Source organism: Podarcis tiliguerta (assembly GCF_965153285.1).
Source record: "Podarcis tiliguerta genome assembly, chromosome: 12".
Classification (NCBI taxonomy): domain Eukaryota; kingdom Metazoa; phylum Chordata; class Lepidosauria; order Squamata; family Lacertidae; genus Podarcis; species Podarcis tiliguerta.
In genome coordinates, this window is record NC_139545.1 from 28,473,800 (window position 1) to 28,500,522 (window position 26,723).

The 26,723-nt window shown below is 41.5% G+C and overlaps 1 protein-coding gene across 2 annotated transcripts in view; it reads left to right on the forward strand.

Annotated features, from left to right (window-relative positions):
* The first annotated feature begins 11,736 nt into the window (after positions 1-11,736).
* AGMO (alkylglycerol monooxygenase) overlaps positions 11,737-26,723 on the forward strand; it is a 121,080-nt gene continuing 106,093 nt past the window's right edge. Inside the window, exons 1-3 of one of the 2 annotated variants that reach the window (XM_083405413.1) lie at positions 11,737-12,211; positions 16,513-16,640; positions 23,785-23,936. In XM_083405413.1, coding sequence (XP_083261539.1) covers positions 12,077-12,211; positions 16,513-16,640; positions 23,785-23,936 — 415 coding nt within the window. In that variant the 5' untranslated portion in view covers positions 11,737-12,076. Of the gene's footprint in view, positions 12,437-16,512; positions 16,641-23,784; positions 23,937-26,723 lie in introns of both variants that reach the window. The other variant, XM_083405412.1, reaches the window with a different exon arrangement.

Genomic DNA, 26,723 nt, shown 5'->3' on the forward strand with positions numbered 1-26,723 from the left:
AACCAGCTACAAAGCTACCTAACAGTTACCTCATCCCCTTGGCATTTTACCACTTTCTCCACAATAATATCATGGGGGACTTCGTCAAAAGCCTTGCTGAAATAAAGATACACTACTTCCACAGCATACCCCTGATTCACCAAGCTTCATACGCTATCAAAAAAAGACATGAAAGTCATCTGGCATAACTTGTTTTTGAGAAACCCATGCTGGGTATTAGTAATCGCAACATCCTTTCCTAAGTCCTCACAGACCAACCTTTTAATTATCTGTTCTGCGACCTTTCTTGGTATCGATATCAAGCTGACTGCTCAGTAATTACCTGGGACTTTTCTTCCCCTACCTTTTTGAAGATTGGGACAACATTTGCCTGCCTCCAGTATGCAGCAACCTCACCTGTTTTCCAAAAAGTCTGAAAGATTATAGACAGAGGCTCTGTGATTACATCTGCAAGCTCCTTTAGTACCCTTGGATGCAGCTCATCAGGCCCTGGAGATTTGAATTCACTTAAAGTAGCTAGGTTTTCCATTACCACATCTTTTCCTATCTTGGGCTGCAGGGAGTGAGCTCCTTGCAACATTTATTCTGTTATTAACAGGTTGGGCACTGCTATGCTTTTGGGTGAAGACACAGGAAAAGTAGGAGTTGAGCAGTAAACTAATCAAAATGACGAGACTATTATCTTTGCAATTCTCAGCTGCAGGATCTTCTGTGTACCTTGAAGTTGCTGCACTCGAGGTTTATGGGCTCACACTATATTGCTCATCCAACTAAACAATGTATGTGGGTGGAATAAGAGCTATGTGAACTAGCTTATGGAAGTGTACCAATTCAACTGTGTTTGTTAAGGACTCCAGACATTATATGATCAGTGTGTTCTTAACAGCCCTGCCTTGCCAGGTCTTAAGTTTTACATCTCCTATGTGAGATGCTCTGTTGCTCCAGGATATTAGATCAATATTGACTCAGGGGAAGACGTGTCAGCTTTTGAATCCCCAAACCAACATGCACTAATACTACGAGCTTTTCCTCCTGGCCTCATGCCAGTTTATTTCTGACACTTCCTGACCTTCCTCTCCCTGTGGGATTACACAATATTGTTGATGCTCAAAAGATTAAGACACAGAAGTCCAAATACAGACATGCACTGACAACTTGGCCAATCTTGATTAACTGAGCAGTAACTTCCTGTAACTTATTTGGTACAATAGGTTTGCTCATGAATAAAAAATATTAGTCTCAATACCTTGGGGCACAAACCACTCACTATTGTGCTGTTCCCGTGAGGTTCGCCAGAAAGTTTCCAAATGAGTTGTGTCTTTGGGGAAAGGTGTGCTATAGATCTCTATACCAATGATCAATCTCTTAAGCTCTCTCTTAAGGAATTACTTCGTTTCAGGAGTGATTTAAAACTGTTAATCAAGAAAACTACTTTATGAATCTATTTTATGGTAAAGCCACTGCATCTTTGTGAGATTAAGGAGGGGCACCAGTCATTAAAGCCACAGTGTGGTGATGGGAAAGGAGCTAGATCACCTCTAGCGTGCATGAGTTTTCATCCACTCTAACATACTCACTTTCTTCTTGTGATGAAGAAAAAAAGGGTTTCAAAACTATACGGAATTCCTCCAATTTTGAGCTGAAATTAGCAGGACATGTCACATTTGTAATGTGCTTTGGACCAATTTACAGAAACAGCACCATTCTGCATCTGAATATATTCACCTCTTGGAAAAAAAGTGCTTTTGATGAGTGTATGGAAAAAGAGAAGGGCTTTTGGCTTACTTTTCAAAGTTGACAACAGGCTACTAACAGCTTACATGTCTGTGGAGCACCTGGAAAAATGATTTATGGCAACTGGGGTGCATGGTCCCTCAAGTGGCCTCAATTAGACTTCAAAGTTACTGTGAAATCTTACCGGTTGTACTGAGCAACAATTCTGCCCTCTGGTAGAGAGCCTAGCTGATGCTGAAGCCTGACTCCAGTTTCTTGGTTCACAGGCCAAGGCTACTTTCCAATGTGCGTACAAAAAGAGACAATATGAGATCAACTTATTTGTATATAAACCACACAAATTCTTAGGCTTAATTTTGTGCAGTGTTTGGCCTAATTTTATTCACGTGTGGAAGAGGGGAGGAAAGGCAAGTGGAAGAACTTAAATGGTGGAGGGATGAAACAGATAGGAGTGGTGGAAGGAGAAGGGGGAAGCTCTCCGCAAGCAAGTAATTTAGACCTCTGGCAAGAGCAATCTGTCCTTCCCTGGTAGCCCACTGAACAGGAAGAGGGAAAGGAAAAGAAAAGGTACTGGGCCCTGCTCACACTGAAATATCCAGTCCTGCCCACCAACAGCATGCAACCCCTGAGCAAATGCAACCCTTAAGAGAGAAAAAGTTATGCTCCCCTGCAATGCAGGATGTCCCAATGTGAGCAAATGGGGGAATAAGTGTAAACATGGAATTCTAAGCATGGAACTATATATTATCCAGGACAGGCAAAAACAGCTTGGTGGTGACAATTATCAGTGAATGAACAATCCAGGGGAAAAGGGTGACAAAGCATTTGTTGCCTCACACTAATCTCTTTAAAGTGTAATTTCAGAAGCTTCACTTTAGAAAAAGAAAAGCCATTCATTTTTTAAAAAATCACAATTCAGTGTATTGCAACCCATAAATTTACCAGAAGGTGCTCCAGATATGACCACATCAACACGAAAGGACAAACTCGCATAGAACCTTCTCCCAGCCATTTGAGGGAATGTGATTATGATTGCTGTTTCTATGTTACATTTTTAGGAGGGGTACTGCTGTTTTATTGTTAAACTTGATGGACTTATTTTTTTGCTGTGTGTGTATATTGCCTAGAGATGTTTTCTATCAAGCAACAAATCAAATCAAATTAATAATAAAAAATAAATAGATGGCACCAACCATTTCCTTCAGGGTTTTTACATGCTTCCTGTGCTAAAGAAGATGAACAGACCAACAGCCTTTATTCATAATGCAAAGAATAATACAAATGGCTTGCCATAAAGCTGATTTTCTAACAGAGACACAGAATAGATTCTATCTCTGTGTATCATTATCCTTTAATATAAAGCAAAATATTACATTTATATTAAAGCCCTCCATTGTCATCAATGAGCCTTGGATAAAATCCTAAATCTCCAGACTTTCCGGAACTGATAAATAAAAGCATATACAGAAAAATCCATCCACATCTTGATCCCAGCTGCTGTCAAAACAGTTGGCTGCTCTGGAAGGGTTCCTCCGAACCAAACACAATTGAGTAAATTCCAGAGTTATTATATTATTTTCTCAAAGTATAACACTCTCCCTCAATGGATTGGAAACATTCATGAGAGTATGTGGAATCCTGTTAATTACTTCTGGAATGACCATAGAGGAGATAATTAGGACTTTCCACAACAGCTAGGGCTCCAATCCAGAACATTCTTACTAGGAAATAACTATAACTGGACTATGGTTTGAGCTTACACTTTCCAACAATCCCTTTCCCCTCCAGATATTACAATGCTGTATTCAGTACAGTCATACCTCGGGTTACAGACACTTTAGGTTGCACGATATCGGGTTGCGCACTGTGCCAAACCCAGAAGTACAGGAAAGGGTTACTTCCAGGTTTCAGTGCTTGCGCATGCGCAGAAGTGCGGAATCGCGACCCATGCATGCTCAGGCGCAGCGCTGCGGGTTGAAACCATGATTCCCACACAGATCACATTCGCAACTCGAGTGTCCACTGTATTCCCACTTATCGCTTGTTTACAATTCAGTTGTGATAAAAAGAAGGAAAGAGGAGAAAAGTGGGGGGGAAGGAGAAAGAGAAAGAGAAAGGGGAAATGAAAGTGAAGAGGGGAAATGATATACAACAGTTTGCTTATTCTATGTGTAGCTCAAGGGAGCTGTGACAAATTGTCTGAAATGTGACCCCTTTTTGAATCTCAATGCAGAATATAGCTGCTAATACTAGGTCATGAATCCAGGTTTGCAATATTATCTATTTGATTCCTTACCCCATTCTTCACCATAATGTCCCAGGGTGGATTAAAACAATACAAACTTACAATGAAAAGGAAGTAAAACAGGTAAAGCAGTTTATACAATTATAAAAACAAGTAGAGGAAATACAAACAAAAGCAGTACAGCATAGCTTAAACAAAATAGTATTTGTCTTGTCATTGTGATTCTGGTAAACCATTCCCTGTGTTCATCTATTAAGTCCCAGTACTTCTGAGTCTGTGTGCAGCCCACCAGGGTATGCACATCCACCATTATGAATGTTTTACCTAGGATTGCTTCCCACTATGCTAGGATGTGTTGCCTCAGTTCTGCCCCCTGATTTCTCGCTGGATTTATTATTATTTATTAAATTTATTGGTCTTTTTTTAAAAAAATCAAGGTAACTCAAAGTGACTTACAATATATAAGGAAACATGCAAATAGAAAAAACATAGAAGAAACATAAAAGAAAAAACAAAGAAAATTTAAAAGACAATCCTGTTTTTTAAAGGCAGGGTTGAAACATTCCACCCAATTGAAGTCACAAATAAATAAGAGCCAAAGGCCTGGCAAAAAAAGGAATGTTTTTGCCTGGCACCTAAAGCTAATGTAATTATGATGCGAGGCAAGTCACCTGAGGGACATCATTCCACAAGTGGAGAGTCACCACTGAAAAGGCCCCTTCTTGTGTTGCCCCACTCTGGACCTCCCAAAGAGGGGTACATGAAGAAGCGCCTCAAATGGTGACTAAAAGGTCCAGGTTGGTTTGTATGGAGAGAGGCGGTTCCTGAGATATTGGCGTCCTGAGCTGTACTTAAAATTGGGAAAGCCAATCAAAGCATAGAATTGTAGAGTTGGAAGGGACCCCAAGGATCCTCTACTCCAACTGCCTGCAAAGCAGGAATATCAGCCAAAGCACACATGACTGATGCCATCCAATCTGTGCTTTAAAACCACCAATGAAGGTCCACTACCTCCTGGGGGAGACCGTTCCACTGTCAAGCAGCTCCAGACTAAACATACCCAGTTCCCTCCACCCTTCCTCATGAGGCTTGGTTTCCAGACCCTTGACCATCTTGGTCACCCTCCTTTGCACATCTTCTAGCTTGTCAATATAGACCAAATCCAATACATTCTGCAGGCAAAGCAGATGCTTTACCACTGAGCATCCTTCCCTCCACAAAATGTATGATGTAGCCATACAAACTGTGGAGGCCTAACCATGGACGCGGGTGGCGCTGTGGTCTAATCCACTGAGCCTCTTGGGCTTGCCCATCAGAAGGTCGGCGGTTTCAATCCCTGTGATGGGGTGAGCGCCCATTGCTCGGTCCCTGCTCCTGCCAACCTATTAGTTTGAAAGCATGTCAAAGTGCAAGTAGATAAATAGGTACCGCTTCGGCGGGAAGGTAAACGGCATTTCTGTGCATTGCTCTGGTTCGCCAGAAGCAGCTTAGTCATGTTGGCCACATGACCTGGAAGCTGTATGCTGGCTTCCTCGGCCAGTAAAGCGAGATGAGCACCGCAACCCCAGAGTCGTTCGCGACTGGACCTAATGGTCAGGGGTCCCTTTACCTTTAACCACGGAAGGTTCTTGCAAGGCTCCCCATCATTCCTTTTCTCTCACCCACCCACACAGCCTTACCACTGGAGGTTCAGGTTGCCTCAGTGCCTAAAAGTGCCTTTTACCAGCTATGCCCGTTATGTAAACTATTAGTATTCTAGGCCACGGTGATTCAAGCCCTGGTAACCTCAGTTATTTCAATGTCCTTACACTCCAAATGTCCTAATTTACCAGGGTTGATCCCTATTTTCTCATACTGTAGTAAAATACTCTATTTTGTCTGTGGTAATATTAGAAATGTCTTTTTTAAAAAAACAAAAACAGCAGCAATAATAAACATTGGGGTACACTACAATTTTTTCAGGCCTCACACCTTCCTTTAGCTCCTTAAAGCTCTGAGGGGAGATGAATGCATTGTGTGTCTAGAGTGTTTGAGTATATGCACCTGGACAGAAACTGCCAGTGCATTATCTTCCCTTCAGCGGTGTCACATCAGTGCAGGAGTTTGAGGAAGGTGTCCAGGGCCCCGAGTGCAGCAGGCCTGGCTTACCACATTTTGGAGGCCATGAAATAGTACACATTACCATCTAAAGAGGCCTCCCCTAAGAACGTTAAGTCCAGAATCTAAAAATTACCAAAGTATACCACTGTTTCTCTTCAGTCCCCTCACAACCATCTATCTAAACAATAATGCATTACCAAATGTGTTTGAGCTGCACCCATTGTGAAATTAAACATTTTAAAAAGCAATTATCAGTTTCCTAGGGACGCGGGTGGCGCTGTGGGTAAAACCTCAGTGCCTAGGACTTGCCAATCGTATGATCGGCGGTTCGAATCCCCGCAGCGGGGTGAGCTCCCGTCTTTTGGTCCCAGCTCCTGCCCACCTAGCAGTTCGAAAGCACTCTTAAGTGCAAGTAGATAAATAGGGACCGCTTTATAGCAGGGGGGTAAACGGCGTTTCCGTGTGCTGCACTGGTGCTGGCTCGCCAGCTGCAGCTTCGTCACGCTAGCCACGTGACCCGGAAGTGTCTCTGGACAGTGCTGGCCCCTGGCCTCTTAAGTGAGATGGGCGCACAACCCTAGAGTCGGACACGACTGGCCCGTACGGGCAGGGGTACCTTTACCTTTATCAGTTTCCTAACAAGTCCTGATTCTGTAGCCAGGGTTCTTGACTACTCCAGAGCTCCCTATGTGTATACAGTAATTCATTCTGGAGCTCTCTATAGAGTTGTTGTTAATGCCTAGATACATTTTTCTTTTGTTTAAAGCATTTCTACCTTACTCTTTAGCTCAAAAGTAGCAACAGCCCTTGTTCTCAAGCTAACCATCTAAAAGACATGCCATGCAAGTATATCAGGTTTGTTCCAGAGTTTCCTCCAATATCTATTATTTAAACACATGCCTGGTTCACAGGAAGATACTCCCTCAGTTTCTGTTTATGAAATATTCTTCATAAATATTTTGCTATGGTACATAGCAGTAGCTCATTACAAAAAATAATAATATTGCGAGCCACAGCGGCAAATGAAAGGGATGGAATCAGATACTGGTTTGGAATGGCTGCTAAATACTAAAAACACATGACACAATCATGCTTATCTAATAAAGAACTTCGACTCTTTTGCAATCACAGGTACTACCAATTAAATGACTCAGAATAAGCTGTTGCACAATTACCCTTAGGAATATATTTTAATAAATAGCACTACAGTGGTACCCTGGGTTAAGTACTTAATTCATTCTGGAGGTCCCTTCTTAACCTGAAAGTGTTCTTAACCTGAAGCACCACTTTAGCTAATGGGGCCTCCCACTGCCACTGCGCTGCCAGAGCATGATTTCTGTTCTCATCCTGAAGCAAAGTTCTTAACCCGAGGTACTATTTCTGGGTTAGCGGAGTCTGTAACCTGAAGCGTATGTAACCTGGGGTACCACTGTATTGCCACATTTTAGACTACTTTAATAAATAGCTTAACTAGCAATGCATCAAAAGACTTTTAAAAATATGGTTATTATTTATTATTTTAAGCTATTTCCCATATTCATGTATAATTTCAAATCATTCAAACAAACTATCCGCAGCTCACGTCTGGATACAATTTCACTTTGCAGTGAATTGCTGCCAAGGCAAACGGTATTGCCCAACCCATTCTAAACCTACCCTAACTCCCTTTATGAGTTTATTATTTAATGCTGCTGCAGAGCTCCAAGAGACCCAAACAGGAAGCGTCTGGGTGTTTTCTGCTCATAGAGTGGGTGGGACAGAGTTCTTCAGAGAAAATAAGAATATGAGCTGCCTGCAGATCACATTGGGCCAGTTCCTCAATTTCCTCCAAGAGTTTAGTTTCCTTGGATACTGAAATGATTAGTCAACACTAGAATACTATCCCTTTAGACCTGTGTTCCTTTAATTGTATTGGAGAGACCTTGGGTTCTACAAACACAAAGACATGGGGCAGAGGAACACGTACACATCCATGCACACAAAAGTCCTGTTTCTGGAGCCTGGTGCCAAATGCTAACAAGTCGCAGTTCAGCATTCAGCTCAGTAAATATATGCTGCATTTGCTCTTTCAACTCTCCATCTTCAGGACACAAACAGGGCTCTGATAGTCCTTTGAGAGTATGCCAGAGAAGAGGCCATACTCACATAAACTGAATGTCCTATCACATTGCAAACTGGGGGATGCTAGGGTCCTATTAGTAGAATGTTCCTTCTAGGAGAAAACACTGATGCATTTGTTTCTGAAGTGGTCTGCTTTGTGTGACTTTACCCACCTAATTTTCATGGGAGACATTTGTGGGAAGTAATATCCACATGAAAAAACCTCAAAGCTTGTATCATGCCAAATAATTATCAATGTTCTCATTTTTAACTGACAGGATGACTAAAAACATTTTCTATATTTTCCACAGGTTGAATCCAGAGATATGCACACCTATGGGAACTAAAGGAACCTGCCTTTTCCCGTTCCTCCAGACCCTCATGCCGTAAGTCACTCCATTCAGCAATGTCCCCTGGATCTCATGAAAGGCTTTTTGGGAGGCTTGCTGGCAGGGAGGAAAGTTTGTTCTCAGCAGTCCCCTTCAGTGCACTTATCTTTGGATCCAACCCCATGTTTAATCTAATTTAAAAATCATTGATTCTTGCTTTTATTCAGAGTGTTTTATATGCATAGTCTTTTTATTATCTGCATTTTCAACATGAGTTGTTGTATACTTTTGAGCCCATTTGAACTTTTGCAATAAGTTTCACCTGAGCTGCTTTCAAAGAGACATTATTCACAGAGCAGTTTACAAATACACATTAAAACATAACCATGCATTTATTGCCATGACACAGGGACTTTACCCCCATAGAATCAAAATGAACCTCATAATATAGATAAAAGGGCTGAAGTAAAGGTTTAAAGATAAGTGAATATGCTGTTCTTATTTGGAACACAGAAGGGGCTCCTGAACCCCAGTTCAGTTCAGTTCAGTTCTGTTCTGTTCAAACATCTCTAGTTATTTTCTAAAATGGACTCTGAGTCTACTGTGTCAATATGCACATGCTCATACTGTATTCTATTTTATTGTTTGGACGAGCAGAGAGCAACATAGCTTATGTGTACCTTGTGATAACCAGTTTACTGAACCTCTTAGAAGTTGTTTAAGGTAATAATTGACGTATCAAGTATCAATTCTGCATCTATCAAGAATCATGACAATGTTGGTCTGCAGCAGCTGTATAATGAGAAATAAAATATTCCAGCAAAGCAGGAAGATCGGTCGATTCATTTTATTGTTACTATTAAACATTTAATAACTGATATGGAAAAATCAATGAAAATTTGCAGATATTATTGCTTGCCTTTTGTAATCTGAGAGGAATTTCCTTTAACTCCAACTGTAAACATTCCTTATACATACCCTCTCTGTTACTTATCTTTGTCTCAAAGCTTTGTGCAGCATCATATTTTCAAGAAGCAAAGTTATTTCCTTTCACGTTGCCATGTTGACAAAACTAATCTGGACTCAGATTAACAGCTGAGACAGCAAATGCAGTGATGAAACCATAATAGGGTACTTATTCTTTAGCACAAGGTCTACTTACATGGCAGCACATCAAAGAATTGTACCTGCTTCTGGATTCAATTCCTATTGCTTCCCAGCAAGACAGCAAGCAAGAGGAGCAAGACACAAGATCAAAGCGCTATAAAATAAGGAACATGTTGTAAGATAGTAAGAAAATGATTGCATTAAACACTACTTTCTTAGGTCACTTTGACACAATTGGTATTTTTGGGGCAGGATTCAATTGCATAGCATCACCATCAGATTTCACAATTAAAGTAGATTTGGTGCTTTTGCAAAATAAACCCATTTACATTAAAAAAAATTAATTAATTAAAATATTTTTTGAAGTAAAGAAAGTGATAGGGAAATGCACTAGAAATTGTGCAATGAAAATGCTTGATGCAGTATCTTGATGCAGTGTGGTGTAGTGGTTAAGAGCGGTGGACTCGTAATCTGGGGAACCGGGTTCGCGTCTCCGCTCCTCCACATGCAGCTGCTGGGTGACCTTGGGCTAGTCACACTTCTCTGAAGTCTCTCAGCCCCACTCACCTCACATAGTGTTTGTTGTGGGTGAGGAAGGGAAAGGAGAATGTTAGCTGCTTTGAGACTCCTTAAAGGGAGTGAAAGGCGGGATATCAAATCCAAACTCCTCTTCTTCTCTTCTCCCACAAATCAGAACGAATGCTTAATAAACAGTGACGTTATATAACCCTCCCTGCAAGCTTTGTGCAAACAAATCGGAATGCTAAATAAACAGCAGTCTGGAAGTGACCTTAGAATACACTGTCTCTGTAATGTAACAAATTAAAGCTTTTTATGTTGTTATTGTTGCAGCTACGGTGCCTCTCAAAAACAAAACAAAACTGGCAACACTACAGTGTAACCCCATTTCTCTACTTTCTCTCTTTGTGTGGACAAGATGCAGCCATCTGTGGCAGACTTTAGGCTTCAAAATTTCAGCAGTGCCCTGTGTAACACCAAAATTTGGCACCCCTACCCCCACTTGCCTTCCATTGCTGGTCATTGTTGCAGCAACCGGCCCAGCGCAGGCGAATGTAATCAAGATCCAGGTGTATTGGGATGTGTGGATCTGAGCACCTGCAATTAGCATGTGAAGAGTTAACTAACATGAAGGTATGGGGCAGTTATTATTATCATTTATTAAATTTGTATAGTAACAACGTCCCAAGTGCGAATTAGCATACAAATTTAATAAATAACAAGAAAGTCCTTATTGTCTTTAATCCTAGTCAATCAAAAAGTGTTGATGAAGTCAGGTGAATTCCTTTGTTAGGTGATGCCTGGTGGGGGATTAACCATTAGCGCTTCAAACCGCTAGTGCAGGCATAGGCAAACTTGGCCCTCCAGCTGTTTTGGGACTACAACTCCCATCATCCCTGACCACTGGTCCTGTTAGCTAGGGATGATGGAAATTGTAGTCCCAAAACAGCTGGAGGGCCGAGTTTGCCTATGCCTGCTCTAGTGCATCAAAATAGCTGCCCATTAGAATGCCAATAAATAAAGGAAGTGGAATCAGGGGAGACAGGGCCAGGAAATGCTTGTATATTTTTTTAAAAATGTAGTATAAACACTAACAATTGGGAAACACTTGCCTGCCAGCAGTCCAATGGGAGAGCAGCCTTTACCAAAGGTGTTGTGGACTCTGAAGATGTACAAACTCAGGGCGATAAGGAGAAACAAGCTAAGAGGAAGGCACGCTTGGCAAACCCTCACCCTGATCAACTCCCACCCAGAAAACTATGTCCCCACTGTGGAAGGACGTGTGGATCAGGATTGGCCTCCACAGTCAGTCACAGACTCACTGTTAAGACTGTTTCCATGGAAGACAATCTTACTCGGCTAGGAGCGATCGCCAAAGAAGTAGAATTATGTTCCTGGAAGGCCAGCCTGGGTGGCAGAACAAAAAGTGATGCTGATGCTGCGAGGATAAGAAAAGCAGACTGAAAAGTTGTTCAGGTGTGTCAGATAAGCGTAACTAGTTACCCCGGAGGGGAAAGCGAGGGTGGCGGCCAACTTTCGTAACGAGATACATTGAGGCGAGGAGGAGGCCGTGGCGGGGGTTCGAGAGCCGCCCCGAAACTTCCAGAAGCCGCAGAGCTCGCTTAACTCGAGCAGCTCATCGATCTACTTCCCTCAGACTGTTTGCCTAAACGGCTGGAGCAGGGCCCCGGCTGGCAGCGCGCCGGCCACGGCCTTGAAACTAACTCTAAAGGCTAGCGAGGAAAGACGGAGCGAGCGCTGCTCTCGCTCTCTCTCTCCTCCCCGCCCCCGATAAGTTGAACTTTCCCCTAAGAAGGGAGCGCCGGGCTAATATCCTCTCTGCTCTTCGCCTTGGGCTCGCGCCTCGCCTCAGGAGGAAAAAAAAGGCGGTCGGCGTCGTTGTCAGCAGCAGCTGCACAAACAAGGCGAGCGCAGCCAAGCCATGGCGGCTTCTTCGCCCGCCGCCCCTCAGCGGGCGCTCACCGCCTCCCAGCAGCTCCGCGGCCTCTTCTACGCCCTCACGCCCAACGAGAGCTCCTTCTGCGCCGTCGAGGAGGTGCCCAATTACACGGACAAGGTGAGCCAAGCGCAGCTCGGAGGAGGAGGAGGAGGCGGCGGCCTTGGCCTCGCTTGGCTTTTTTTTTACCTGAGGGGGATTTACTGCTGCCCATCTGCTCCCTCCCCTCCACCAACAATGCACGAAGCCCGAGGAAGCAACCTGTGCTTTGGGCTGTGGAACACACGTCGTGGAAAGGCCTCTTGGGCTGCCATAGAGAAGCCCAGGGTTGAGTTTTACCTCAGGGTGAAGAGAAAAAAAGGCTCGTTTGGGGGGAAGTGTTGGCGGAGCTGTTCTGTTTCTTGTGGGGCAGCCCTGGGTGTTGTAAACAAAAATTGCCCTTTTCCCTTATGGGATATCCAAGAGCCCATATAGAGTCCTTACATAGGTTCCCTATTGGTAGGAGAAGATAACAGAGGCCAACCAGAGAATATTGAGAAGCAAAGCAGCTAGTAAGCCTGATATTTATTGATCTGTTGCAACAGGGTGCTCCCCTCACTCGCAGGAGAGGAAGAGGAACCCAGAACAATGGCGCGCAAGGCCTTATAAAGACTTTTGAAATTGCCACTCTGTAGATCAAGACCACCCCCAGAAACATCATACATATATCACAGAAGGGGTGTCATCTAAGACCACCCCCTCAGATACATCATACTTACATCACAGAAAAGGCCATCTAAACAGAAATTTGAATGTTGTTTTTCTCCTGTCTGGCAGGTTACTTGATTGGATTGCCTGGGGAGCCTGGCCAGTCTTTTGTAATGTTAAATATTTAGTGGGCCAGGTCACAGGCTCACACCCTATTCATATCTTAAATGTGCCCTTGAGACAGGATTTGTGAGGAAAGTGACAATGGGGAGCTTTCCCACTTCGACCTTGCAGAGAAAACATTTGCTCAGTTTAGGAATCAAAATGGTTCCAGGTCGGTCTTCCTGTGCTGATCTATGTACGTGCTTGGTTGGTACACTTATGAACATTACCATATATCTAAGACCTCAAAATTCCTATCACATGGAGCCCTAGGAGCCAGGGGGCCGGGGTGTCTTCGCCCCCAATAAAATATTTGAGCCCTCCACTCCAATTAATGGACATCGGCAGCACCATTTTCCTAGAAAAAGAAGGGCCAGATTTCTCCCTTGTTCCCTTAGAATGACAATGGCGCCCACCAGAAAAAATGGCGACCACTGGAAAAAAGCTCTTGGCATTGCTGTTCATATGGTTCTTATATATTTTTCAGGGTGGGGATTACCTGCCTCCCCCCAGTATTTTATGGTACTGACTATGGTACACACTTTGTAAAAAAGGCCCCAGGTTCAGTCCTCAGCATCTCCAGGTAGGGACTGGGAGAGACTCCCATGTCCGAAACATTGGACCAGGGCAGCATGGGATAGCCAGGATTTTTGTTGGGGAAGACAGTCGGGTCACCCTCTAAAGTTGATGATGTTTTGTGGGGAAATTACAGGTAAAAAAAATACTCCCTCCCAGTACAGGGGAGCATGCATTGGTTGGTTGGTTGGTGGAAAACCTCAGTTGATTGAATACTTTCAATGCTTTTCAATAGCTTCACCCATGCTAGGCAGCCCACTGTTCTGACTGGGCCTAAGGCAGCTTCCTGTGTTCCTGGCCCTGACTGTGGCCTGAAATGAATTGGAGCTTAACGTTGCAGGGAGCTGGTTGGCACCAGGTTTCAATAAGAATGATACAGGAAATTCTGAGGAAGCCCAAATAAAAAGGGGAAACAAATATGGACTGGCATTTTAATACCAAGTGTTGGGTGAATGACTGAGGGAAAGTATCTATTACTGTTTACCTGGCCTTTACCCCAAGGTCCCAGGAGGGGCTACAATTAAAACACAACATTAAAAATACTTTAAAACAACTTACAAGCACAGAAATAAGGTAGGTCCTAAAATATTTATATCTCAAGTGTCAAAAGCCCGAGTAAAGTGGAGCACCGAGGCTCCCACAATAAGCACACATACCTGGGCAAGTCTCATTGAATTCAATTATTTGTATTCATTTAATCTTTACTTGGAGTAGACCCACTGAAATTAATGGGCCTAAGTCATGACCATTAATTTCAGTGGGTCTGCTCTAAATAAAAGTTAGTTCAATAGGACTAGCCCACCCATAGGATCAGACTATTAGCTTGCTCTCTCATCTCACTATATCATTTATCTATCCCAGTCCTAGTTCTGGAATGGCATTCTGCAATGGGGATTCAGTTTCTCTGTGATAGGAGGAGAACACAAAATCTTAAAGGGTAAAGGCTTGGGAAAGTTCCCTGTCTGAGATCTTGGAAAGCTGCTGCTACAGTGGGTGAGCTGGATTAATGGCCTATTTGTAAATTCAAACCTGCTTTTCCAGGGTTCTTGGTCACTAGAAAATGTGATATATATGAATTGTAGGATCTACACACACACTGTATTGAGTGTGGCGGTTAGGAGTAATAGCATCATGTGTGATCCTCCTCTCCTCACCCCCACATGTGAAAAGTGCTGGAATGAGATTTGGATCTGGGAACATAAATTCTACATCTGCTATGAACTTTTATGGAAAATTAGATCCCTGAGTCTACTCAGCCTCATCAATATAGCTTGCAGTGTGGAATAACTGTGGTACCTATAAACTACCAGCTCTAAATACAGTTGATTCAGAAACAATACACTGATAAAGTCTTTTGCTGCAGAGGAGTTTTTAACAGTGTAAAACAGAAGCAAGGGCAGACTTACTCAATGTAACAATGGAGAAATTTCCCAGAAGGCAATTTTCAGTTTATTTTCCCTTTCACCGTGCTAAATGCCATTTTTCATACAAGTTTATATATATATATTCTATATATGCTTTCGTAGATTTTCACGGGTACAGGAATGCAGGTTTTGGTGTCCTCGGGTGTCTTCCCGTGTAAAAGTTGGGGTGTCTAGGCGACGTTTCGACGAGGTCTCACTCGTCATCTTCAGGCTGGTGCTTTCGGCTTCTTGTTACTGGAACAGAGCAGGATCTCAGTGTTTGAGTTCCTATAAATACTGTTGAGGAGGTGTGGTGTATAGCCTCCAATGTTCTGGGCAGAGAGGAGGTTCCCAGGCTAGTGTTCTTTAACATGGAACATCACCACAAGAGAATAATCATGGAAGCCATCGAGATAGAGAAACACCCTCACAACATGAACAAGCGTGACGACACATCCCGCTTGCCAGACATCTGGAAATTAGCCCTCCCCACAAAATCTGACACCAGATCCAGAGGCACACAGAACGCCATCACCAATCAACCACACCAGACCCAAACCCAGACCCTCTCCACAGATAAATTACAGACACCATCCAGTAGCCAAACCAGGGTGGCACCTCCGGATGCTGCACCCCCCTGCAATCCCTACACAGATCTGGCTGACACAGGCCACAAAACCACAGCTCGCCCCTATACACGAAGCCAAGCCAGAGCACAACCAAGTGCAGTACAGCCATCTTCTCAGAAAAACTCTTCACAAAGTTCAAGAGTTCAAGACACGAAGGCTTTAGCAACTAATCCACACCTAATGACCCACCTAAGTGGGATTCAGGAAATCACTCAAGAAATCACTCAAGATATCCCTCAAGTAATTAAGGAACAAAAGAAGAAAAGGCACACTAGCCTGGGAACCTCCTCTCTGCCCAGAACATTGGAGGCTATACACCACACCTCCTCAACAGTATTTATAGGAACTCAAACACTGAGATCCTGCTCTGTTCCAGTAACAAGAAGCCGAAAGCACCAGCCTGAAGATGACGAGTGAGACCTCGTCGAAACGTCGCCTAGACACCCCAACTTTTACACGGGAAGACACCCGAGGACACCAAAACCTGCATATTCTATATATATATATATTCTATATATATATATATATATATATATATATACACACACACACACACACACACACATATATTCTAATTTCATGGATCGGTCAGAAGAACACAATACCTATATTTTCTTGAAAGCTCATATGTTTTTAAAATACAATTTTCTTCATAAATGTCATGTTCAAGTTTGGATTGGTTTCACACCTTCAGACACTTCACTTGATCTCCTGTCTCTTGATGACTCGGCTATATGTGTGAATTGTCTGTACTGAAAATAAATACGGTACATTGTTACTGAGTTTTTTATGTAATACAAAATTAAAAAACCAACCAACAGCAATATTCTTGCAAAACTGCAATATGCAGATGAGATGATAGCGAAAATAATGTGTTTTCAAGTATAAATCTTTACTAGAAAATAAGCACTCTGTCGTCTTTTATTGTTGACTATCTTGTTTTTGTGTTTCTTTTTCATTTTAGGCAACTCCATGGTTCCTTACCCTGATTTTTCTAGAGTTTATTGTTAAGTGGGCTCAGAAGGGATCATCAGCTCGGGTCAATGACAGCATAGCATCTGTCTCTGCAGGGATCCTGTCTCGACTTCCAGAGTGAGTCCTCTCAGTTGCATGGTTTGGCTGATTCATGTTTAGGGGAAAATAATCCCCTATGGCAAATACTAGCTTTCACTAACACAGAAAAGCTAGTAGGTTGGGTTGGTTGTGAAAGTGCAGTGTGAAATTGAAGGCATTTAGCTTCTCCTCCTGCTGCCACTGCACTGCAGGGAAACAATCGGTGTTACCTCCAAAGCTAAGCTTGTGGTTTATTCTCCACTCGTTGTAAGCTAAGAACAGACCTTGGCTACTGCTCATACAGCAACAATGAGCCTGGGTTTGAATGTAATGTTAAGCCAGACCATGGTTTGCTTCTTGGCAGTGCAGCAGCACCAGGAGTGTGGAAGGAGCGAAGCACCTATTGCTTAAGCAGTGAGCACATTAAACCAAAGTTTATTTTATTATGGGTTAATGTAACATACAAACTAGGCCATTGAGGCATGCAGCTGTTAATACAATATGTAGTTTTGCAGGAACTGGTTTTCCACATCTGCATCTGAAAGTATTTGTAAACGACTAAATAGACTAGACTAAATCAGGGGTTGATAACCTTTTTGGACCATTGGGCACATTTTGAATTTTGAGAAAGTGCTGTGAGTGCCAGTCACAACATGGCTATCGTGGAGGACATAGCATAACACAAAATGGCCGCCATGGGGGATCCATCATTGTTGCTGGAAGCTCCTGTGGTTGCAAAGGTGAGGACTGCTTTTTATCAACTTTGGCTACAATGAACCATGCATTGGTATCCTCGAGACTATATTACTGTAATAGTCTATGTGGGGCTTCCCTTAATATTTGAAGCTGCTGGGTTGCTGAGTGATGTGTCTGGCCATGGCCATGTAACACCATTGTTAACAGAACTACACCAGTGTCCAGATTTGCAACTGACCCTAGTTTAAGGTTTAGATATTAACTTAAAAGACCCTAAATAACTAGGGCCTGGGTTATCTGAGCAAACACCTTCTCCAGCACATATCTGTCCAGTCACCAAGTTCATCCACAGAGGCCTCCTGTTGGGGCACAGCCTGCAGACATCCATCTGGCATTAATGATGAAGAGGGATTTCTCTGTGATGATATTGACTTCTGAAATGGTCTCGCTCTAGAAATAAAGCATGCACCAACAGTAATGCAGTTCTGGCATGTGCTGAAAGCTTTCTTTCCTTCTTTCTTTTTTATTTTTTTTTAATTCAAAGTTATAACAAAACATATTTTCCAAAAACATATCCTTATTCCCCCCCCATTTTCCCTCCCCCCACAAAACCCACCCCCCACCCCACCCCGACTTCCCTCAGTTCCAGTCTTTGGTTTCTCCAATAATGCTATTTTCTTCATGTTACAGAGTTGTATAGATCCTCCAACTGTTTAGCTAATTATTATCAGTAAAAATAAATAAATAAATGTGGATGTTTATTCAAAACCTGCCAAGGAGTCCAGTTCACTTTGTTGCATCTTCAAATACTTTGTGAAAGGTTCCCATTCATCCTTAAAGTCACAGTTATCCTTGTCCCGTAGCTTATGTGTCAATTCTGCCAGTTCTGCATAGTCCATCAGTGCTGAAAGCTTTCTGAAGGAATCCATTCCATTGTCAAACAGATCTTATTGTCAGAAAGTCCTGATGGTTAGTTAGAATCTCCTTTCTTGTAACTTGAATCCATTGGTTTGGTTCCTAGTCTCCAGAGCAGAAGGAAACAAGCTTGTTGCCCCTTGCATGTGTGACAACCCTTTAAACATTTGAAGATGACTACTCAGCCTCCTCTTTTCCAGGTTAATAATAATAATAATAATAATAATTTATTATTTATACCCTGCTCATCTGGCTGGGCTTCCCCAGCCACTCTGGGTGGCTTTCAACAAAATATTAAAATACAGCAATGTTAACACACCCAGCTCCCTCAACCGTTCCTCCTAGGGTTGATCATCTTGGTTGCCTTCCTCTGCGCACGTTCCACATGCTGCTTCAGTAAAATTAGGTACTACTACTTTAGTTGCCTTTCATCTGAACCAACAAATTGATTTGTGCTTGGTAAGCAAAAGTCATAGTTTGGTGCATGGAACCTATGGCCCTGCTGTTGTTCTTGGACTCCAGCTTCCTTCAGCCCCAGCCAGCATGGCCAATGGTTAGGGATCATGGTAGTTGTAGCCCAGCAACATCTGGAGGACCAGAAGTTCCCCATCCCTTTATTAAACAGTTGACCAAACATTATCCATTGTTCTAGATGAGTTATGAATAGCAGAGGGGAAAAGCTAACAGGATTAAAAATTAAAACATTCCTTTGTCATTTTTTATCCTAAAAAGCAAGCAAACAAAAAATAGTAAGTTCCTTCCATTAGAGCTTCAGGCAGCCTTTCCCCCCCAACAAATACATAGTAAGGAAGTTTGACAGAAACTGTTAAAATAATATTTCAGCGGAGCTCACTGTATCTGGGGAAATAGTAGTGTAAATCATTAACAGCTGAGGGTTAGATTAACGCACTATTGATGATATCCTCTCCTAGGGACTAATTTTCATCTTCTCGGCTAACAGGAGAAAGTTTCCCACTTCCTTGGAAAGCATGTGATTAGTATTAAAATGGTGACTTGCAATACATCAAACCTGTAGTTGGAACAGATCTTCAGACATATAATAAGAATACCTTTTTAGTTGCTGTGAAGAAATTTGAAGCCAGGGATTTAAAATTTAAGTATGTAATGCAACTTTTAAATTCTCTTAAAAGGAGGAAGAATATTGCGGCTGCAATCCTAAAAACTTTTAGTAAGTAAGGTCTATTGGACACAGTGGGACTTGCTTCCAAGTAAGAATTGATCAAAAACAAGGATAGTAAATTGCTTAAGGATAATTTAAGAGACATTTAAAATTCATGTAAATGTAAAGCTTTAAACTTTTTTAAAATCACTTTAGAAATGGAAACGGGATTGAGACATTAAAGCTCATTTCTTGGGAATAAGTTTCGCTGAACTCAAGGGAGCTGTTCCCTTCTGTAAGTAGATGGTTCTGAAAACCTTGACACTAAAAAATAAATTACAAATAAAACTTGAAAATCTTGAAAAGTTTTCAGTGAACCAAGCAAAACAATACTCATTTCTCCGGATATGAATATCACCTACAGTTCATGCATTATTTCTTATATTGGTTCATTTCCCCCCATGAAATTAAGAACTACAAGTAAATGTTCACAATAACATTTTGGTAAATGTGAAGTGTTTATGTATATATTTTCTTACATTCAGATCCTAAACTCACCTTATTTATTTGAAAGGAATGAACTTCCATGGAATAATATAGGATTGCAGCCTGCAATGAAGTATCAGAAAATACCTTTCAGTTGGTTTGCCAATATGCTTTTGTATTTAGGCTGTACACTTAATATTGTTTCTTTTTAGCCATGCCTGCAATGAAGATTTCCATTCCTAAAACCAGAACAAGATATAGTTAATCCTGTCAACTTAATATAACTCTCCACACTGTATTGACTACAAAAAGAGGGGAAATTCCTATTGGAATTTTTATTATGTGTGATTCTACATCTTCCTTTGTTGATAACCTTTAAAATTATGCAGCTGTTTCATATTCATTTTTTAAATAGCTGAAAGTCATTTAACCTATAAGGGCTGCAATTCTTTATACACTTACCATTGAAAACAATGATACATATTTTTGTGTTGGTTGGAGCTTTTCTTTATTTTTAACGGAAACAGCACAGATTTAAAATAACAATAAGCAAGCGTTTACTAGGCTCTGCTAATAATATTCAAAACTCTGCCATTTTTGTGAATTGCTCTTAGCCTAAGGTTGCTTCATAGCCAGTTTTGCATATTGAGGGTAGAAGTGGATCATATTTGCCTTCCTGAGCGAAGTCAGGGAATAGAACTCCCACTCCTTCCTTCCCCTTTCCGCCACCTTGCGGAAAGTTTGGCTTTGTATTGGAGTGTGAAAAGGGAGAAAAAGCCTTGACTCTAGCATGTCAAGCATATTTCAACTCGATTTGTGTCAACTCTAATAAGTTGGTTGACAGAGTAATAAATTGGTTGTCAGCTCGAGAGCTGGCAACTGTCCAAAAAAATAAAAAGGGGATTTCAGATTGCAGGCAAGCTCTTTTCCTTTTTCAACCTGAGGTTTCCAAAGGCTGCTGCTTTTCCCTCCTTTTTCATAGAGAAAACATTAGGAAATCTTGTTGTGTTACTTTTTCTAGTCGTTTTCCCATTGAGAAATGTAAATTTCAATTTTAAAGTAAGTCTGTAGACTTAGTTACGGTGTGTGCGGGTGACTTCTCAGCAATTTCTGTGAAATAAGAGTGGTGTGGCCAGCTTGTATCTTTGTAAACCACATTGAGGTTTTGTTTTTTTTACAATCAAGTGCTGTATACATTTTATTAAATAAATATTTCCCTTGTGCTGAGGAATTCTCCCTGTTGTTATTAGACAAGAACAGTGTGTTTGTGTTTGTGTGTGTGTGAGAGAGAGTGTGTGTGAGAGAGAGAGAGCAAGAGCAAGAGCGAGATTTCGCTTCATAATCAGAACCAGCAGAACATACATAGCTGCTCATGGTAAGCATAAGGTGGTAAAGGCTGGCTGTCTTTCTAATTTTGTGTTATTCCATGCTCCCCATGGCAGCCATTTTGTGCCCCACAGCAGACACAAGATTCACAATGTGCACACTTAATCCAAAAAGGTTGGCGACTCTTGTTATAAGCAGATTTCCTATCTCATATTTTATTTGTGTCATATCTTCTGGATTTTAGTCTTTGAAGATCCAACGTTTCCTAGTAGCTCCCTTTCCTTTATTCCACAAAAATAGACAGCAATTTATGGATTTTTTCACACATTATTTATCTAACCTTTTGCAGAATTGCATATAAGGCAACATTACTCCAAAATAGGTAGAAATTAAAGCCAAGTTGGAATGTTAGTGAAAATTTGTCAGAGCTTCTGATTATAATCATCTTTCTTGGAGCAAGTGCCATTTACGTAAAAGAGTTTAGTTTCAGGTAAGTAATCAGCTTAGGTAACCTCCATTTTTTTCTTGAAACCCTCATTGAAGGGGGGAGTGGAAGGTTTTTTGTTTTTTTGGGGAAAGAGTAAGCATTAAATAACTGCTAGGTTGATGACTCTCATAAAATATTATACAAAAAGACATAAGTAACTGCTGATGCTTTTTGTGATACAATCAATTATTCTTACAATTCTAGCTATTATGTTTCATTTTTTTGTAATCCAACGATGAATGAAAAATATGCAGAATTTACTTGCGTGACTTTTAAAACCAAAACAAAATCATTTCTTTGCAGTTAGTCTGAATTTTACACTCTGGCTACAACCCATGGAAAAAAGGACTCAAGGGCAAAATGAAAGTTCATAAAAATGGAGGAAACGTATCTGTTCATATTTCTGGATATGCTGCAAAAGCATTACATTTCTTTTATTAACAAGGCCAAAGTGAGAAAACAGTATCCAGTGGCCACAATCCAACACAGAGTCAGGCACTCTTAAGCCCTTTTGATTCAGTAGGGCTTAAGTCCATGTAACTATTCACTGGATAGTGGCCAATAAATGATAACATTGTGTTGCTGGATCCCCCCCTTTTTTTTTCATTTCCTGGGCAGTGAAATGATGTTGAGAATACTTTTTTTTGTTCCCTTTAGACTAGCATTGGTTCTCTTCTTGCCAGTTGTCTGTATGATTAAGAATTTAAGCTAAGACTTGCAAATGCCGCATGCTATAAATTGTAAAAATATGGTTGGTCATATAAAATCATCTTTAACAATATCTGAAGAACAGGACTCTTATGAAAATTAAACATCTTCCAGGTGTTTTGCCTTAGAAAATGGCAGGTTCACCTACCATTGAAAGTTGCATGGAAATTCTCGGTCCATCAACTGCCAAAGTGAAGTTAAACAGATATCTTGAGTGGAAAATCAGGACAGCTGTTGGAGGGCTATGAGTGAGGCACAGGTGGACTATGACAGCCAGAGGTGAAAGAGGGTCCTCTCATACTCTTTCTGAATTCTTTTGGCTTTTGGAATTGTAACCAGGAAACATTGCCAATGCATTTCCCAAATAATAGTTTAGTGTTAACACACTTTGATCATAGTGATTCTTTGTAGCTAGAGGAATCAGGTGCGCAGAGCCTTACAGGTAATTTTGGGTCAGTTTTAAGACTCCAGCACCACAGTAACAGCAATCTAATATGCTAACTGCACTTACTTGTCTTGTTTGTCATTTTTTGACGCTTTAATGTTGCCTCTGCTCATTGGGCCACTGCTTCTGTAGATTCAGTTTCATAGGGCCCTGTTGATTTGATTTTGAATAATTTATCTTCACTTTTTTTGCATTCCTTATGAATTTGTGTTTATTGCTTCAGCAAGTGTTCTTTCACTGTTTTTCTACAACATTTATTTATTTACTGAATTTATATCCTGCGTTTCCTCCTGAAGGAGCCCTGGGTGGAAAACAGATCCGCAAGTTAAAAACATTCTTATTCAGTTAAAACATTCTAAAAACAATTACAGTTTAAAAATTACTCCATCAAATGATCTCAGGGAGGAGCAGTATTCTTCAGCCACCAAATACTGGAATGTTTTCAAATTCCTCCTGAGCATTAGTAATGATGGAGACCTACAACTCAATAGGGAGGGCATTCCACAAATGGGGAACTATCACTGAAAAAGTGGTGCAACTGAGTATTGCAGGTGGCAGCACTGCCAAAAAGGCCTCACTTGTTGATTGTGGGGTTTGAAATGATTGAGAGGAATCTTTTAGGTACTTGGGTCCCAAGCCATTTAGAGCTTTAGATGTCTCATTTGTCACTGCCTCCACATACTTGTCCAACACAGCCTTTTCTGATTCTGAAGGAATGGAAAGAGAGAGCTGCATATCATAGGTATACTGATAACACCACTCTCCAAGTCCCCATATGACTGCATCCAATAGTTTCATATGATGTTAAATAGCACACGAGACTGAATGGATCCTTGATGGATTCTGAAAGGCATGGAGTCAAGCAACAATCTCCTATTACTTGGGAGTAAGCCATATTCATCTAGCTTTTGAGTAAATTTCTTCTGAATAAATGTGCATAGAATTGGGCTGCATGTTGAACTCAGAAATTTTCTTCTGAACTATGCCTTCCAAATTTCAGAGCTTTGTTTATAACCATTGAGCTGGCAATATACATCTACGTGTGGGACAACTACAGACTTCTGGAACTGCCATGGGACTCACCGTGGACATGGTATTTGACATTCCTTGGAGTAGATTTCGGTTACTACTGGTTCCACCGTATGGCTCATGGTAAGACGTGTTTTGTTTTTTGATTTCTTGTATATTTTTTACTTGTTTTCTCAAGAGATGCTGATGAAAGCATGCTCAGTTGATGCTGCCAGGAATGCATTAATCTTCTCTTTGACAAGTTGCTCCACCATGAATGCCATGAGGACTGTCATCCTGTCACCCAGGACCAGACTACTTGTAGGCAGAGTAAGGTGACTGTGTCAGGCAATAGACAATGGGGGTGAAGTAGTGACAACAGTCTACCCCTGCTATGCCCCCTCAGCATGTTTGCAGGCTGTTTTCACTCTCCGAACAGTTAGTGATGCTGCTTGTATTCCTGTACTCCCTAGTCATGTTCCAGTGCATCACAGACAGTACCCTTGGAACAGGAAAGCTGAAAGGCAGGCAGCCCAGGCTACAAATGCCAGATGCCAGAAGGCATATGTGTGCATTGTTCTGCTCCTATTATGCATGTGGGTCCTGCTGCTGTTGAGTATGGTTGAGGAATGGTGAATTGAAGTGAGATGTTCGAGGACAGAGCTTTGTGTCCCTCAGCTGTCTTCAGCTGCAGTAGAGGATGTTCTCCTTTCCATAGTGTTAGAAGTATGATTCACATACCAGTCCATTTCATGTTTCCATTTCAGTTTATGGAATGGAAGGGGCATTAGGTGGTTCCCCCCCCTCCTTTTTAGGCAGCAAAATGTTTGGGGCTAGACATGACTGGATGTAGGCAAGTAGAAACCTCAGAGGCAAGACACAGGCAGGCTGGAAGCTGGAAATTGTAAAGTTTGTCTATGTGAGTGAACCACTGTGACGATCAGGACTTCACTTGTATGGAAAATAACTATAAGTTGTTGCATTATCTTTAATTACTTGTTTAAAATGCACCAGTGAAAAGTTTCAAAAATGTATTGGTGTTTACCTAAGAGTGAAGTCAGATGTAATCTTCTGTGTGGCCTTTTTGTGAGTGTGTTCAATTTGAAGGTTTATTTTTTTTCTTGAGTTAGGAAGCTGGGGTACCCAGTATGCTTCTGATTGCCTGGTACCCATGCTGTTGTCAAGAAATCTCTTCCCCTTACAGCCACCAGTCTTTGGAACAATTTTGAAGTTAAATATTTTACTCTCTTTAATTAGCAAGACAAAGATGAATGAACATATATATACACACATGAAATTAATTTAAAAATGAAAAAGATTGTCAGCCTTCCTGAAGCATGAAAGTAGGGGCTAAAACTGAATGGCCATATAAACATTTAATTTGCTGTTATATATGTTTGTATTTTAAATACTAGCAGTCACCTTTAGAGTCCAAAATGGCCTGGGGTGAGGCCATATGAACTTGCATGTACTTTAAGATTTGCTCTCTGGCTCATCCATTCGCAAATATCTGATTGGTAGTTATCAGAAATGGGTCTTCTCCTTGGTGACATCACAATTATGAAATTCTCTTCTCATGAAGATCTAACAAATGCCCTTTCTTCCCCTTCTTATACAGGTGCTTTTAAACTTCTTCTTTTTTGAAAAAATATTTGCTTTTTTACCTTGCTTTTTAATTGTTGTTGTTTAGTCGTTTAGTCGTGTCCGACTCTTCGTGACCCCATGGACCAGAGCACGCCAGGCACGCCTGTCTTCCACTGCCTCCTGCAGTTTGGTCAGACTCATGTTTGTAGCTTCGAGAACACTGTCCAACCATCTCGTCCTCTGTCGTCCCCTTCTCCTTGTGCCCTCCATCTTTCCCAGCATCAGGGTCTTTTCCAGGGAGTCTTCTCTTCTCATGAGGTGGCCAAAATATTGGAGCCTCAGCTTCACAATCTGTCCTTCCAGTGAGCACTCAGGGCTGATTTCCTTAAGAATGGAGAGGCTTGATCTTCTTGCAGTCCATGGGACTCCAGCACCATAATTCAAGAGCATCAATTCTTTGGCGAACAGCCTTCTTGATGGTCCAGCTCTCACTTCCATACATAACTATGCTTTTTAATACCTCTGTTCATTTCTACTGTGTTGTTTCATTTCCAGCATTGTTTTATTTGTTTATTTAAATGTAAGCTGTTCCAAAACATTGGTTTGAAAAGGAGGGTATAAATTATTTAATAATTTTAGGCCAACATGCCTAAAATTAGTAGGGGACCCCTTTTGGGATTAGCGTGAACTTTTGTATTTCCTTCAAATGATAGGAAATAGACATTTCTGTTCAAAGGGGAAACATTCCTAAATCCTCAGATGTGTGGAAAACATTGCTGCAAACTAAAAACTATAAGGACAGGTAGGAAATTATGATGGGCTGTTGAACTGAGTGGAAGGGTGGGGTGGCTCCTGCCGCTGATGAGAACACTTGTGATGGAAAAAGGAATGGGGTCAGAATCGGGCTAGAACAATGCTGGGAGGGTTTTTGAATTAAGCAGCAGAGGAAGGAGGCAATCGGACATACAGCAATCCTATGGGGAGGAACTCCAGACTTCATTTAGAGAGAGGGGTGGGTGGGAGATGAGGAAGTGCATGGGAGATGAGACAATGCTAAGGGGAGGGAATATTCATCATAAGGGGTAGCCAAATTCTTTGTGTGGGTGTGAGAGAGATGGGGAATATTTTTCATCAACAACAACATTAACTGTATTGGCAGCACTAAGATGTCCATGATTTCCATTATGAAAAGCTATTTTAATACATCTCATCCTGAGTACCTAATCCTATCCACCAAAGTTGCATTGACAGAGAGGAAAAGAAAATCTGTTCACTTCTGTTTGGGGGGGGGGAACAATTGCCCTTTAAGAGAACACTGTTGAACTCCTATTTTTAAATTATAATTAG